This window comes from Macrobrachium rosenbergii, chromosome 6 (assembly GCF_040412425.1).
Source record: "Macrobrachium rosenbergii isolate ZJJX-2024 chromosome 6, ASM4041242v1, whole genome shotgun sequence".
NCBI lineage: Eukaryota > Metazoa > Arthropoda > Malacostraca > Decapoda > Palaemonidae > Macrobrachium > Macrobrachium rosenbergii.
The window spans coordinates 62,599,905-62,617,623 of NC_089746.1; the positions used below are offsets into that span (position 1 = coordinate 62,599,905).

Below are 17,719 nucleotides of genomic sequence, written 5' to 3' on the forward strand. Positions count from 1 at the left end.
TACATTGTTTCCAATTGCGTATATTCTCATATTGCTTTTGTATTATAAATTGCGATCAGTGTTTTGTTTTCGGAATCGATATCGCGGTGTTTATTTCGCTGCATTTAACTAAGTTCAAAGAGCTTTTCTGGCTTCTAGTTAGCGTAAATGAATATGGATACTTTATTTATTTGGGACACGGATATTTTTCGTTATACGAAGTGTTTTTAAGTCGAAATATAACTTAAATACGTTTCGTTGTGAAATTAATTTAGCTATTTTTTTCGTTAATATATGACGTTCGCAGGAATCGCGGCTGGCCGTTTTGGGGGCATTTATGTTTTGTGTAAAAAAAATCAAGATTCCGTTCGCTATTTTATCTTGATTTCATCATAATACGAGCTTTACGTATTTATCTTTTATCGGCGTGAAAACAGTAGTAATTTGTATTCTTTCATGCCCAGTAGTTTTGATTAAAATACATTCTCTCGAGTTTTATTTACGGTCGAGTTTCATCCATGTTGCTGATGCATGATAATTTATGGTCATTAGCAGCTTGAACATTGTTTTCTCAGCTTCAGCTACAACTTACAGCTTTAAGTTACTATAGCAGTATATTTCCCTGCCGATCTTTTCTCCAAAGCGAATAAGGGTATAGTGTAAAAAATATATCAGTCCTATTGTACAGTACTTAACGTCAATTGTAAAATAACTACGGTAATTGTGTATTACCGTACGATGGTTGAAATACAAGCAAAACAGTTGTTATCCGATACGATTATTAGCAAAACAAGTTTCCCGTTTGGTTCTTTATGGCGGTAGGCATTTACGCAAGAGTATAACGTTACTAACATTACTTTTATCATTCTCTTTTACTTTTTTAACTAGCAGATGGAATAAAGAGATGGAGGAAAAGAAGTTTTTCTGTTGTAAGTTGGTCTCTCTCGCCGCCTGATTGTAGCTGCTGCCTGCGCCTGCGCGAATTCTAAAAATATTTCCTAAATATTTGCGTATCGGTATTAATTGCTAACCCCATCGTAATCGTAAACTCGAAATATCGTAACTCGAGCACTACCTGTACACTGTATTTGATAATTGTCTTTTCTTTATTATCCAACTTGTACTGATTTATGGGATATTTTAATTCTAAGATGAGGTGCTTAGCTACTGGGTTTCGTGTATTCTAGCCTAATAAATGGCTAATCCGGAAAAATGGCTAATCCGGCACCCTCCAGGTCCCAATGATGCCGGATTAGTGATGGTCAACCTGTATCATTGTATGATTAGGCCTACATATAAAATTCTTATATTTGGAGGCAGTGCAGGCATAGGCTTACACGTCAATTTCTTATATTTTGAGGCAATGATAGGGCATAGGTCTACACATAAAATTCTTATATTTTGAGGCAATGACAGGGCATGGGCCTTTGCGCCAATTTCTTATTGCAAATAGTTTTCCACCCGTATCTGTTGGAAATAACATAGTTTTTAACTAATATACAATAGTCACTCCGGCCCCACAATATATAATGTATATACATACGGTGAAATGCGCACGTATAAGCATGCATATAAATATACATGTGTACTTGAGTCGATGGCCTTAGTAAATGTAACGCCACTTATACTGCTGAGAATAAAAGTAAAATTTGTGGGCACGTAGCTGATGGCACACACAGACCAATCATAGGGCTGTCTCAGCCTTACACACAGCTATCGAACTTCTTTCAATGAATTATATTGAAAATATATTTACAAAAGGGATAACAAATTATATTACTGTGAGGGGTAAATATAAGGCTGCTTTAGCATTTTTATGAAAATGAAGGCTATGGTAGGAAGGCATCATAAGATACTTAGTGAAATAAGAAAAAATAAATGATAGCTGAAAAAGTTATGTATGAAATGATCCAAACCAGTCTGCGAGTAGCCCATGATGCAATTGCGTTTGGGGGCATTCTTTTAGACTACCCTGTTTGGCAAAAGGATACATAAGAATCAGTAAATTCTCTCTCTCTCTCTCTCTCTCTCTCTCTCTCTCTCTCTCTCTCTCTCTCTGTTGTGTTGTTAGGAAAATATTCTATCATAGACATATTCATAAAGATCTCAATTGCTTTTAATTAAAACAAATTACTAAATTTCAATTAACAATAGTAGGCAGATAAATCTGTACACTAGTATTTTATGAATACTGTAGGTCTATGTTTATTCTACAAGCACCATAACAGCAGCGACAGAAACAAGAATAACCAGAAGAACCACAATAAAACAGTTGAATATAAGATAGGCCTATAATCCAAACGTCATAAGCTGCCTAAACCAACAAAAAAGACATAGGACATTATAGGTCTTTGTCATTTTTTATGATCCTGTTATTTCAAAAGGAGAAAATGTCCTTTAGAAAATTCTCAGCAAATTATATCCAATATGACTCATATAACCTACCATACTGTAACTTTAAGTCTGACATTGGCATACAGTATTCAGGTTTAGTAGGGTGCAGTCACTGCTTGTCATCAAACCGAATGTGTAAACGATTACAATGAAATCAATTTTATGACTACCTGTACTAAAATTTCCTAAAATCAATATGGAATACCAATCTGCATAGCTCTGAGAAAGTCTTTGTATTTAAGTTGAGAATGGCGAACACTCTTGACAATATCGACGGTAATTATTATTGACCTGTAATTCAGGTGCACCGATTCAAATGCAAGACATTCCCTGTGTCACCTCTGTATTCAGGTGAACTTCATTTACGAAAAACAACATTGCAGCATCATGGAACTCTCCTGACGTCATTCATATTTTCCTATTTTTTTTTACCATTTGTAGGGAGATGCGTATTGTGATTTTATTTCAGGGGAGAATATAATGTTTTCTTTTGATAATCAGCAGAATGTATTTTAGTTCAGTAAAAAATAACCATTGCAAAATTAGTGAGGATGAAAAGAACTGCAGATTAACCAACTTTTCGAAACCATTGCCAACCAATCAGCTTCAAGGGATGGTCGTGACGTAAGCAGTGGGCAGGGCTGAGCTGCAAAGAGTGGTGGATTTTGCTTATATACAATGTACCGAAGAAACTTTGTTGCATTTTTTACTTGTTAAATGTTGAGATGATTCCCCAGAACTGATTCATCCATGATAATTTCATCTTATAGATTTAACACTGAGAGCTAACCTCCCAAGCCAAAATAGTTCATCAGAAAGACCAGTTTTTGGTATGGCTTTGGATTTGTTGTTTCACTGCATTTTGAGATTATGACCAGTGATTAGTGATCAGTTTCAGCCTTGAACAGGTTAAGGGACATGTAAAATAACTGTTTTTGTTTTTATTAAATACTGAAAATATCAAGTTTTAGGTATTTAATTTAAGTAGGACTAGATTAGCAAACTCAAATTATGTTTGCTGTTTTAGTCATGATGATATATTATCTGATAGCTGTGTTTCTGTGTTTTTTTTATGTTTATTCATAGTGAGTTTTCTGTTTTAATTTGGATAATTTGGATAATATCTGCCATCGTTGATGGACAGCAGATGCACAAAGTTAACTAAGACGATACATTTGTATGGGTTGCTGAAGCAACTTTTCAGTAAAACATGGTCATTTTTGTGGCCAATATTTTTTTAAATAATAGCAGAGTTGCATTGCACCTCAGGTTTTGTCATCTGGCAATTTTTATGAAGTCAGTTGTCAGGAAATATCTTTGAGGACAATATTTTGTTTTTTGCCACTGTGACCTGCACGTTTCTGATGGATGTTGGTTGTATTTTACATTGTAGTTTATTAAGAAAGTATAGAAATGCATTACTAGAATTGTTTAATGAGGTGAGGTCCAACCGTATATGTTTTGACCATTTTTTATTACCCAGATATTTAGGTTATTAATGTACTTTGTAATATTTACATCTGATTGCGTTTTGTTTTTCATTGTTTCTCTGTTTCTAGGTAGTTTAGATTATATTATTATTTATTGGTGTTACAATGGGCAGAGATGATCTAAATACCTAGCTTTTGAGGTTATTATCTGACTCAGTATATGTTGCCTTTGAAAAATTATGGATTAATAATTTGTCTTTACTACCTTTGGTAGATTTAGTACCACCTATGATAAATTTAGTGCTTTAATAAAAAATGAAATAATTTAATACCAACTAATCATTCCTACTTTGTCCTGTTAGCCTGCACGACCTGAGAGTCCAGCGATGTCATTGCAGTCAGCCCATTCTGAATCTTCAGGGCCTAGTACTTTATCCAATGCCCAGTCAGAGTCAAGAACATCTGCTTTGGGGGGCTCTGCATCTCAGCAATGGGCACCCAATTCAGCTTGGGTTCTTAGTTGGAAAACAAAACTTCCACTGCAGACCATTATGAGACTTCTTCAAGTTCTTGTACCTCAGGTGGAGAAAATATGTATTGACAAGTAAGTTGTTGGCTTAACTTGAAAAATTTGTCATATGCAGTACAGTATGTATTCTTATCATGCTCACAAATCTCAGGTAGTACCTTTTATGGTAGATACTTAAATATTTATAAATAATTACTTGTTTAATTTATAATTTGATTATGGTGCAGTAATTTGTGCATCATAAGAGTATTATCAATGTATGGGTTTTATTGATTAGGAAAACTTATATGAATTATAATCACCTTTAATTATCTAATTTTCCACTCAACAGTGAATAATTATAAAAAAAACCACAGCATATTGTCTTAGAGTAATTTTGACGTTTTTAACACTCTTGTTTCTTAAGCTACATATTGATTGATTTCTTGATCAGTATGCCTACATCTTGGATACTTTATTACCCAATAGGAAATCACTCATCAAATTATACACCAGTATTAGCATCATGGCGCATGTAATTTTTGGCATTTGCGTAGAGTTTATACAAGGTTATTTGGTAGTGATATTATCGGTAAAATACCTTCAAATAAAACTTTATGCAGGGGTACATGTGATTGCCAGTGGGACAAGACAATATGGAGTAGGTATACTGGTCCAAGATGAAATGGCTGAAGATGTGGTAGAAGTTGGGAAATAAATAAGAATAAAGAAGGTTAAGAAGATCTTAGGAAAAAAAAGGTAATGGATGTGTTTTTGGTTTCCTTAACTGAATCAGGAAGATCAAAAGAAAAAAAGCAAGAATTCCTGGAAAAGGCTATCAGTCACAGTCAGATGGATACTAACTAGACTTTTAAACAGCCACATAGGAATAGACAGAGCTACTTTTGAGATGTAATGGATAGATATAGCTGAAGAAAAAAAATCAGGTGGGACAAGCTGTTTTTGAGTTTTGCTATAGCAAGGTTTAAAGTTACTGAACATAACGTTTGAAAAGTCCAGAGAGAAGTCGATAACATAAAGAGTGGAGAACCTGCAACCCAGATTGATTTTATTGGAATGAAAAATCTAGACAGTATCAAGGAAAAGGATTGCACTCTTATATTCAGTAAAACTTGCAGAACACAACATAGATTACTGCAAGCTAATTTGATAGTATTAAAAAGATGAAAAAAGAGCCAGCTAAAAGAATGAAAATTTGGAAATTGAAAAAAGAAATTAAAGCAACATCAAGAAAAAGTACCATCAAATATATTATCAAAACATTGTTACTGGAAACTGCTTAGAGAAGGTATACAAAGGCTGCAAGATGTGCTGAGTGACATTGGCAAAAATAAAAGAGAGAGAGATGATGGTGAAATGAAGATGTAAAAGGACAGTTGAGTTGGGGAGAGTCTTAAAGCTCTCAAATAGGACTGACAGGGAAGAGGACTGAGAGGAAGGGACTAAAAGATAATTGTTAAGCAGAGGAGTTGGGAGAAACAGTGTCACATAAGGTACTCAGGATTACAAAATATGCATAGAGTAAAAGATTTTCAGTACCTGAAATGTACTACAAGAGCAAATTTGGAAAAATGGAGAGTAGAGAGCCTTGTGATACATTGGCAGGTCTGAGACCTGCCAATGTATCACAAGGCATATTTTGCAGCCTTTGTATACCTTCTCTAAGTAGAGTATTTATGTTGACTTATGGACACTCTAAATTGTGAAGCAGGGGTTGAAAGAAAGAAATTAGTTGCAGAATGAATGAAATGGAGATAAATGGCTAGACTACCAGGTAAATAAATACATCCCATTATTAGGAAGAGTAAAGAATTACTGTGAGTGCCTAAGGTTTGTACTACTCTGTCCTCTATTTAGTAGAAACATCAGCACTGACAAGGAAAATTTAAGAGATCTTGAAAAGGTGTGATGATATTACCAGTTAGGAATTGGCCGAGAGATGTGGTGTCCAGAGGGTGGAAAAAAAGACAGATCTGAAGGACTGAGGTGGTTTAGGGCAGAAAACAGTGTGGAAAACTCATTTCATGTCTGCTTCCTGAAGGGAAAAGCTGATATAATAGTTTATGTTGATGATGGGTACATAGGATTTGCGGCAAAAATAATCATTTGACTTGGAAAAGTTTATACATTGTTAATGTAAAATCGATTTGAAAGTGAGCTGAGCACAATGGATTCGCACAAAAACTACTGTTGAGTTTCCTTCTTCTTGTATATGTTATGACTACCGATTGATATTTCCTTTTCAGAGATATCTACTGTAACTTTTCTTTGTAATATTGCACTTTTATTATTATTGATTATATGTAAATTATAGTTGTACAGTATCTTTAGTTAGAAAGAATAAGCATTAGAATTAGTTGTTCACTGAGAGAAAAAGAGAGAGAGAATTAACTGTCATTTAATTTTAAACTCGCAGTTTACCAACAGTCCAACCTTGTTTACGTATGTTATAGACTATAGTCAATCTCTTTAAGGCATTACAGTATAATATTAATATCTGTTAAAGACTTCATCTTCCGTAAATATATATAGGTATTGTGTTGCAATTCAGCATTTATGTATTGGATCCAAGGGTCAAAGTCATACTTAGTAGTCAAGGATTGAAAAGGGATTTAACCTAAATAATAACGTTTGGACTACAGTATACCTCTGCATAAATTCATTTATGAGATACCACTTAGTACACTGAGCCTCTTGTGGTGCAGTGTAAATAGTTCTGAAGTTTCTTAGCATTGTCCCCTTGGCCCTTGCTGTATTACCTCTGCCTTTTACTTTTCATGTTTTCTCTTAGTCTTTCCCACTTCGCTGTGTAACTTTTTTGTTTCAGTTTTTACCTTTTATTTTAAAAAAACCCCTGTGGAGTACATTATAATCTATGCATATGAGGTCCTTGGATGTTTTTTGTGAACTGTGGTAGTACTGAGTAGAGAAGTTTATCCTTTATTTTATTTTAAAAACCCATACTGTCATTTCATTCCCAAAAAATATCCTTGTACAGTAAACACTTTGTGCCCTTATAATTAAATCCTTTCTAAGCAGTCATAGCCTTGAAGACTTCCCAATGGGGATCTTCTGTCTGATATAGGCTTTGATGATGACATGCTCCACAGAATACAGTAAATGATAACTCTCAATCAGCAGTTTTGAGTTAGCGGCAGTTACTAGGCTTTGCATTTTTGTCTTAACTGGATTATGATCTGTGACGTAAGGGACAGAAGGCCAGAATATCACGTAGCAAATATTGTGGTATTAAGTTGATTAGTGACCCCAGATATTTGTTTTTTTTTAGATAAACCAAGCATTTTGCCATCATAAATTCATGTTCTTATGATTGGACCAAAGTAGGTCTTCATGAAATACTGTAACCTGCTGAAAGAATGTAAAATGGGCATGCTTTTGAGCTCAAGAAGTGTGTCGGCAGTGTCATGAAGAAAGTTTTGGATGTCGGGCAAGATAGTCATGTTTGTATTGCTTCCTTCGGGTTACCTAGAAGTTAGTATATTGTAGCTAAAAGGCATTTAGGGACAGACCACCAAATTTATGTCATTCTTCTTGTAGGGGTTTGACAGATGAAAGCGAAATCTTACGCTTTCTACAGCATGGAACGTTAGTTGGTCTTTTGCCCGTACCACATCCTATCCTCATACGCAAGTATCAAGCAAATGCTGGCACTGCTACGTGGTTCCGAACATACATGTGGGGTATCATTTACTTAAGGTAAGTACAGTTGCAAGGTTTTATTTAGATATCCATTTAAAAACATGCTTTAATGTTAGCTGCTATGATGGTTTAGTGGAAGAAAAGTGTATAAATGATTGTCTCTACTAAAAATATGTGCAATTAAGTGTTAACCTTCAAGAGACCACAGTATTTATTTGCACTTTACTTTGTTTTGGAATTGTAAATTTCATGGCTGGATTATTGGAAGATTGGGTCCTAGCACAATGTGGCAAATTACCAAGATATTTTGAAGATGTTAATTGATTAATTTCTGTGCTTTGGTTATTTTATAAATGCAGTTTGATTTTTTATTTAAATGTATTAAATTTAATCAAGTAGATTACACTTCAGTTTTTAGAATTCAGAATGCCATTTCTCATCATACTGTATTAGTACTTGTAAGTTATTGTAATACTACAAGAAGTTGGCCAGCCAAGTGAGAATAGGCCAATAGAACAAGGGCAAAAAGTAAAAGGCAGAAAGTAATGCAGCCAGCATCCTCGAGTCCCAGTTGCACTATTGTCTGCCTTTACTTGTCATCTGTTCCATTTGGTCTCTTCCTACTAAACTTTCCAACTTCTTTAATTTAAATAGCTTCCATTTTCACCTCGCATTCCCTTGAAAGGAAAGTTGCCTTAGTGGTCTTCTCAAACAATTTTCTACTCTTACCCAATATAATCCTTAAATATTGCTAATTATATAATTTAGTAACTGTCTAAAAGTAATGCAGCACAGTGAGACTCAATAGAAATGGTGTAATTTTCATGTGAACGATTTCATCTCCATGTCTTGAATGTGACCTGTCATGGTAAGCTCTGCTACTTGCATCATCAAACCATGACTGGTCATTTGTCTTGAATTTAATGACTTTTCTAGGGACGTACCTTACTAAATTATCCATCAGCATTTTATTTAGTGTCGTCTTGGGATGTGGATCTGATATAGCATCTAAAATATCAAATGCCAGAGATGCTTCAGTAATGCACTCCCAATTGGCTGTAGATTTCAGCTAGATATGTCCATTTCAGTGGCGCAGGGGTTGGAAGTGCCTATATATTCGCAGACTTTGGACATCACAATAGCTGGAATATCTGTGAATATGAGGTCTAATCTATGACCAGAAATATCCGTGAGTTCCTTAACTAGCTGGACAATATTGGAGGATACACAGATCTCATGAGCAGACCAGTCATGCTGATCTGTGGAATTTGAGTTAAGCCACTTTCTGTGCTTGCATTGCAGTCTCCATAAATAACAAGTGATGCTTTTGAATCCTGTGAATGGGCCATACTAATCCTCTCCAAGAGACAGCCATGTATAGAATCGTTGATATTTAGATTGTGGTAAACACCAAATACAACTTACCGAAAATCTTAAAACAAGGAATTTCATGGCAGCGAGCGCATATGGTATGTTTTGATGATAAATAAAGTCAGGACATCAAACTCTGGGATTAAAAACTCAACCTTTGACTTGTTACTACTTGCAAGTGTCTCAGATAAAAACATCAAATCATAATTATGGGCACAACTCTGGAGATCAAAAAGATTTGACCTTAGCCCTAAATTTTTTAGTAAAGTACGTACTGTGCAATTTTTCTTACAGTAATGAGTAGCAGGCTCAGGGTTCAGCTCAATGTCTCCTGAAAGAATTAAAACTAACAACATAGAATTAGTAGCAAATCTAATAAATAGACTTAACAACAGCATCATATTAAAACCCAGTAGAACAATAAACAATAGTGATGCAATCAACAACAATAGTATTTATCTTATTTACAAAAATTACATTGAAAGTATAGATAAACTTAACCATATGTCATTGAAAAAATGCTGGAAGCAACTGGTCGGAAGGTGGAGCCTTAGAAGGCAAATAAGAAACCCACCAGGCTTGCCACAACAACTGGGGGAAGACAGTCAGGATGGATTTAGAAGTTACGAAAAGCCTAGAAGGAAAAGATTAGATAAAGAAGAAGACACTTCCCTGATAATCCACCAAGCAACTTTTGCTCTCTCATTAACCTGTCCTACACACTTTTTGTAAAAACAGAAATGTGAACAAAAAAGAGGAGAAATGCCTGATTGTACCCTCAAGCAAGGGAGCTCAAACCCAAGACTGTAGAAGGCCATGGTACAAAGGCTGTGGCACAGTCCAAGGTTGGAGAACAAGGTTTGTATTCTGAGTAATCTCTTGGAAGGGTTGCCTACCAAGGCTGAAGGGTCCCTTCCACCCACTGGTTTGATTTCGGAGTGTCCTTCTCGTAGAAGAGTTTCCTGTCAAGGGTAAAGAGTCTCTTCTATCCTAACTTGTGTACAGTAGGCAGGGTTGTCACACCCTGAAGTGAATGGTGATAAAAGAACCAAATTAACCCACTACCATAGTCCGTGGCAATTTGTTATTTCTGTTTCTTTTTAATTTTAATTTTTACCCTATGAGATTCACAGGATTTTAAAATGTCAGTCTTTTTTTGGTTTTACTGGCTGATTTCCCATGAACATTTCTTTAATAATTGGAAATGAATTTCGTAGTGGGAATATATTTTTCATATGCCTTCATTTTATTTGACAGCACACTATTACCATCCCCTGTAAGAAAGTTTGCTTTCTTTCTTTCTTTGAATCATCAGCTGAAAAGCTCTTGAACTGGGTCAACAGAGTATAAACTTGAGGGTTCCAAAAGGAAATCATCCTGCAGGGAGAGACACAAGTATTAGGAAAAGTTGATAAATAAGTGAATATGAGGGAACAGAAAAAATAGAACCAATACACCTGAAATTCATAAGACATTCATAGAGAGCTGGAATGAATCTGCTCCTTGCTTTAAACATATGGAGATCATCAGATTCCACAGCTGCACTAGGCAATCTATTCCACATTTTGGTTGTAGCCAAGATAAAACTCTAAGCAGACTTAGTAGTATTAAATGGTTTTCAACAGTGGCCTGCCCAGAGTTGCAAACAAAAAAAGCTAGGTCAGGTTAAGCAGACATAAACTTGACTGATGACATAACTCTATCCAAGAGTTTGAGATAAGAGTCTGCACTGAAAGACCACACTAGAGAACAGTGCTCAGACAAGGAAGAAGAAAAGAGTTAAAACACTTAGATATAATAGCTTGATCCCTGAAACGTTCTAAAACACTTCCACAGGATACCAGCTCCTTGAGAAACAGAGGCAGTATTATTAGGTACAGTATATGCTTCTCAAAAGTCAGTTTCTTATTAAAAGTTACACCCAACATTGTAAAAAAGTCACCAACATTTAAAACCACACCATTTAAATTTAAATGAGGATGTAAAGGCAAAAGTGTTCTGAATTGACCAACTATCATAATGAAGAGAGAATTATAGGTTCAGGGTGTAAACATATTTGCTTTTGTCAATCATTTCATGCATTTTTATTACAAACCAACTTTTAGCTTAGAGTAAATAGACCCATCCAAAGAGAGATAAGCTTGCCAAGTTCTAAAACTCTTGTTTTCTTTATTACCTGTAATTTGACTTTCCAATTTGGCTGCAGAGAACAGGTTTACAAAATTTATATTGTCAGAGCCAAGTTACCTATTTAAATGTATCTATTTTACTCATGGTTATATATGAGCTGATAGATGGGAATCTTTTCCACTTGTTGAAGTCTTTGTGTAGACACAAAGTTCCATTTTCAAACCATCTTTTTTTTCCTTTCAGGAATGTTGACCCTCCTATTTGGTATGACACTGATGTGAAGCTTTTCGAAATTCAAAGAGTGTAAGGTAATATATTTATGAAAATACACTTTCTCTAATTGGAATCTCTGTATTTGGCAATTATCTACAAATTGCTGAATATGTTTGGGTAAATTTTTTAGACATTTAAGTTTGAAACTTATACTATGTAAGATAAACCCTTATTTTAATATATTATTTACCCATTTTAAAGTGATCCTAAAAATATATTACTAGACAAACATCAAACACATTTTTTTATGCCAGATTAGTCCTTTATATGGCTGTCACAATGGCTGTGTTTATTGTGAAGTCATTCTGTGAAATTTTCACCGTGTCTGAAGTTTTAAGTTTGCAGAACACTTACGGAGCATTGTGTCCTGATGCTAATCGTCACTATTTAAACAAAATGAAATAAAACATATCAATTGGATCTGAGAAATTATGTTGTACATTAGCATTAATTCTTGGTTGATAGATTACGCTGTCATGTAGCTAGGCATTGAAATGAAGGATATTTGTTTTTGCTTTAGAAGAAAGGTGAATATTCATACATTTTTTTATTCTGTTTATAACATGTTTTTGACTACCTTGCAGATAATGCCATGGGCGTAAATGAATTTTGCAGTGTTGCATTTAAGAAATTTGAGTTTTTATTGAGCTCGATCTGTACCTGTAAAAGGAAGTAGACATTGGTTCAAATCTTATTGCCTTGCATATCTGCACTAGACCATTTTGATAACAGAGAGCAGTATCTTGATTAAGTTTTGTAAGCTTTCTAGTTTTTTTTTTTATTTTCTTAAGTCCCTCTTATATTCTTTATATTTATTCAGTTACATACCCTTTCAGACTCATAATCCCTTTTTTATATGGGTGCCATGGTACTTGAGTACTGTTATGCTGAATGTAGTCATCTTTGGTGGTTTGGTCATGTCACACAACCCTATGTAGTATAAACTCATCATGCATGTTTATCTTGTACACATTGGCTAAAGCACTAGAGTTTCCCTCATGAAAAGCTTACTTTTATAACTACAGTGGTAAACTTATTGTACACAAAAAATGAGCCACAAATAAATCAGATTAAGAAATAGAATAAATTATGTGGATATTCACTTACTTTTAAGTTCCCAGCCCGAGAAGAACCCTAAAAGAGTTCAGAGGTCTGGTTAAACAAATCATTTATAACTAACTAACTAATTTACTTTTAAGCTTATTTGTAATCGAGTCCTGTTGCATGTAAAGATGCCAGAAAATGCACAGGCAAATGGAGAGAGTTTAGTTTAATTTGAACCTCACAGAGGAGAATCTAAGAAACATTATGATGATGACAGACATTTTAATAAGTCACTCATTACACCAATTATTAAAGCAGTGACAAATGACGAGGTTGCCCGTACTAATATACCAAAATTTAAAGTTTTTAGGACAGCAGTTCATTTAAGAATTTATTGCTTGATGTACAGTATTGTTTCATGCTACGAAGTGAACAAAATGTATTTTGTTTTGTTTATACAACAAACAATCTGTGGTAACAGTTCGTTACTTAAAAATTAGTCTAGAAAAGCAGTGGATGGCTTTAAATATGTTTTTAAATCTTGTAGGAAACTGCTGTCATTGAAACATTGCTGTATTGTAATGATGATCTTTTTATGTTGTTTCTTTAAGTTTGCTTTTAGAAAGTCTTTAATATTTCGTTTTGAAGACTTTACTATACCTGTAATTTTATTTAAGATTTAGTTTTTGTATTTTTATATTGTTTTAGGCTAGAAGATTTACAGTGCAATTCAGTATTTATTGTGAGAATTAATATTCAGCTCAAGCTGAACTTGCATTCTTCTGTTGTTATTAGGTCCATACCATATACTTGGTAGTTTATAGTAATGGAGGAAATGCGTTTGCTTTAGACATTTAATTTTAGTGTTAAAAAAGTACTCAACTTTGCTAGGATTGATGCCGTTTCCTTTGAAAGGAATAACTAAAGTACTGCATTATATATTTGCAGATATTACTTTTTTCAACTACCTTATTATTTTGCCAGTATTTCCTTGTTAGACTGTCTAGATTAAGGTATACAGTGTATTCATTTAAGAGTATCTTTTCTTTAGGTGAAATTACTATTATCCAATTTTTTCTAGGTGATGTTTCGATACTGATCCCAAGGAGTAGGTTTAAGTTTATTTTAGAAATGAATTTTCAGTACTTACAGCAGAATGACTTTATATAACCAGTCTTGTCACCATTATTTTGGTGAAAACTATCACGTTATAGAAAGATGTTATTTCTATATTTTATATTAATGAAATACAGTACATTCCGTATCATGTCCTTAAATAGTTTTTAAAATATTTTATCATTAGATGTTCTCTGTTCTCTCCTCATAACTAGAGCTGATCAACTTCTTAGAGTGTTTAGTTCATTTTACAATGAGTGGTAAGTGTCCAGAATGATCGAGTGTCCAGAATGATTAGGTTATTTGAAAAATAACAGCACTATGGTTTTCACCCCTGGTTGTCTAGTGTTTGTGCAATAGATGATGGCACCATTAAAATTTTGATATTGTGCTGTCTGACCCATGGTGTGTATATGAAGGTTTTTTCATGAAGGTGGAGGGACTGTCATTGGCCTGAAGGCCACCGTAATACTGTAAAGGATACCATAATCTTTATATATTGGTACAATACTGTTAAATTTTAAGTGCCTGTTAGATAAAACCAGAAGTATAATGTACCATTTCAGTGTTTTACTGTTAAAAAAAAAAAAGTTATAGGTAATGGATTCATAGGTAGGTATGTAACAGTTATGGTCTCATTATTCTTGATATCATGATTGTTGCCATTAGATTTTGTGTGTACAGTATTTACCAAGAAATGTCAAGAGAGGGTGTAGAAATGTAGTTTTAGTGAGTTCGGAAAAATTCTTTTGTATAACTACTCATCAGTTAATCCGAAAGAAAATTTTGTGTATAAATTTGCCTATTTTTTCCTATTACACATGGGTCTCTTCCTGGCATGAACCTTGTTTCCTCATATAGAATATTATTTTCACTAAACAGTGGCTTTGTTAGCCTACTGAACGTAATGAATTTGCTCCTCAGATTTCTTGTACCTGTAGTATAATAATTAATATTTAGTGTCAGAAATTTCCATGACATTTTAACTTCAATATTTACCATGAAACTCTTAAGTATCTGTATATTAGTACCGTTAAATTTAACTGAAAATTTTCTGTGATGTTTTATCATGGTTGCTGATGATCTCCATTGCCGTATATGATCTTAGTAGAAGCTTTTAGTGTAATTTGAAAACTAACTTTCTGAAAGGTATACTGCATGTAGATCTTTTGCAATTCTAACCTGTAAAGACCTTTACAGCTCTGCAGATTTTATCCCATAAAGCAGTTGTCCCATCCAAAGCAAAGTTTAAAAGCTTCTCGTGTTAAACATGACTGTATGCCATGTGAATGGTGAGTTGAAGTAGACATATTGTACTTCCATTGACATTTTACCAGTAACATATACAGGCATATGCACACATATATATCTACTCCAAGTTAGCAAGTAAGTTCAGGTGTATTAATATCTTGGTGTTCTTGAGGGTGACAAAAATTCAGGTTTACAAATGTGCTGTTTAAGTCATTCCAACAAGTTTTTCCCATAATAGAATTAATTTAATGCACCAGAGGTTTATTTAGCAGTTACAATTATGCAGAATGGGAGTGACGTTTTTGAAAAACTTAATGTGGATTACAAAAATGTTTTTGCATACATTTTTTCATGTGTTAATGTGTTTTCATAAATATGCTATTCTTTTCAATACCTAGTTCATCTTTTCATAGATTCTTAGCAAAGTACAGCAATTCACATTTGCAGTGCTATTGTTTCATATATTTTGGATTTCTAAAAGGTTGATCTAATGTGACCAAAGAAGTTAATTCTTGTATATTTTGTATAATGTAATAGTGTAAAAACAGCACAAAAATCCATTATCTATGCACCTAATTTTGTTTCTTAGAAGTTCATGATTGGGTTTTTGTTAGTTACCATATACACAAAATGAGTATTGTTTCTCTAGTCTGAAATATCTTGATATCCATATCATTTTCAGGATCTCATTAAGATTGACAATAGTTCATAGTTTTGCAGTTTTTCATGTTTTTGTTCTCCATTTTTCAATTACAAAAGAACAGTAGTTAATTTTTAAACTGTGAAGAGTATTCCATATCATACTGCGCATATACCGTAATTGAATTATTTTGTAAAGCAGTGTTGTACTATATTTTTAAGAGGTTTACGTGCTGAAAGAGTTTCATGGGTTTTGTAGATTTTTGGTATATATTCATGCATTTTTACTGAAGTCTATGGTATTAGACTTGTAAAAATTAATATATTTATTCACAATGATGTTATTTGACAGCTTAATCTAGTCTTAAAGGGTAGTCCTATGTAGATGTAAACTAAGTTTTACATTCACCATAATTATTCTGCTGTAATGGTGTGCCTGGGAACAGGAGAATCCAGTTTGATTGATAATTGGTGTTTAAAGGCTTCCCATCCCCAGATAGGCTGCTGTTTTTGGTATTTGTTTCTTCTCTTCTTACCAGAAATATTTAGCATAATTAGGACATCAAGTGGGGTAGTTTAACTTGAAATGCTTTGTGAATGTGGTATGGATGTTGTTCTGGCATTATCAGTTTAGTTTTGCTTCCTCTGTATTAAAACTTTCCTTTTATATTCCAATGAGTTTATTTGCCTCCAGGTGTCATAAAATCTAGATTCAGAACTGAGATTAGATAACATCCTTTTGTTTATTCATTATAACACTCTGTGCCATCTAGGGATATTTTATATTCCTCAAATAATCTTAGGTAGGTGCTAAATCTAAAAAGCAAACATTAAGGAATCATTAAGTTTTTATAAGCTTTGGAAAGTATGGCCTTCAAAAGACTGCAGAATTTGTCCAAAATTCAGTAAGTTCTCTGTCACCTTTTTCCTTTCAGTGTAGTTTATTTTTATATTTTTTGTCACAAGTGTGACACATGTATTAATGTTTTCCAAGTCAGCTATTATAAATCTTTCTGGTAACTCCTGCTAACAGATGAGTGCATTGCACCATATAAGGGCCTAATGCCTTTTTATATTATAATCATACTTGTGCTAAATAATGTACAGTATGTTGTATGTAATGTATGTATGTATGAGGGGATGTGTAATCATGAGAAATAACAGGAATAGAACAAAAATGGAGAGTTTGATTCAAGTTTTTGAAGTAGATGTTTAAAATAGAATTGGGGACATGTCTTCTTCTTCTTCTTCTTCCCTAATTGGGGTCACTGTTTTTAATGAGCCTTTTTCAGCAACTTATTTTGTAATAATTTGTTTTACCAGATTCTTTATGGGCGGTTGCCGTTCAGCATATGCTTAATTGATAGATAATCTTCCTGACTCCAACCTTCCTTAATTATCTGGGCTGTTACATAAGAGTATCTGCCTGCTTACTTTCTGGTCTTCATTGTCAAATATGCTTTAAACACCACAAATTTCTCAATGTGGATTCTACTTTTACTGGCCTCATCAGTACCACAGAAAGAATTAAGGCTTATGAAAAACTGTAGATTATATTGCTTTGAAATTATAACAACTATCTTAAAAGTAACAGATATTGTTCCAATGAAATATTTCTGAAAAATGCTAAATGCAAATTGTATGTTTAAGGAAATAATAAATATATGTTGCTATAGAACAGTTTTCATTTACCAAATATGGGGATTTGAATCTTAAGAAATGGTAGATTTTTTCCGGAAAGCAGGTAACAAACACTATACATAGGGAATGAAAACTACATGTGAATTCTATAAGTGTTGGCGAAGATCTGAGCATGCCATCAGTAAAAAGACAATTGTAAAACTTGTTTGTCATAGCAAAGACTGATGAAATGGTACTCTCAACATGATTCATGTCATTTCCA

At 33.8% G+C, this 17,719-nt stretch overlaps 1 protein-coding gene across 4 annotated transcripts in view; it reads left to right on the forward strand.

The window, feature by feature from the left end:
* LOC136839648 (protein HID1) overlaps positions 1–17,494 on the forward strand; it is an 85,625-nt gene extending 68,131 nt beyond the window's left edge. For all 4 annotated transcript variants that reach the window (XM_067105965.1, XM_067105964.1, XM_067105963.1 and 1 more), the window contains 3 exons: positions 4,166–4,407; positions 7,891–8,049; positions 11,737–17,494. In XM_067105965.1, coding sequence (XP_066962066.1) covers positions 4,166–4,407; positions 7,891–8,049; positions 11,737–11,800 — 465 coding nt within the window. In that variant the 3' untranslated portion in view covers positions 11,801–17,494. The remainder of the gene's footprint in view (positions 1–4,165; positions 4,408–7,890; positions 8,050–11,736) is intronic.
* Positions 17,495–17,719: the final 225 nt, after the last annotated feature.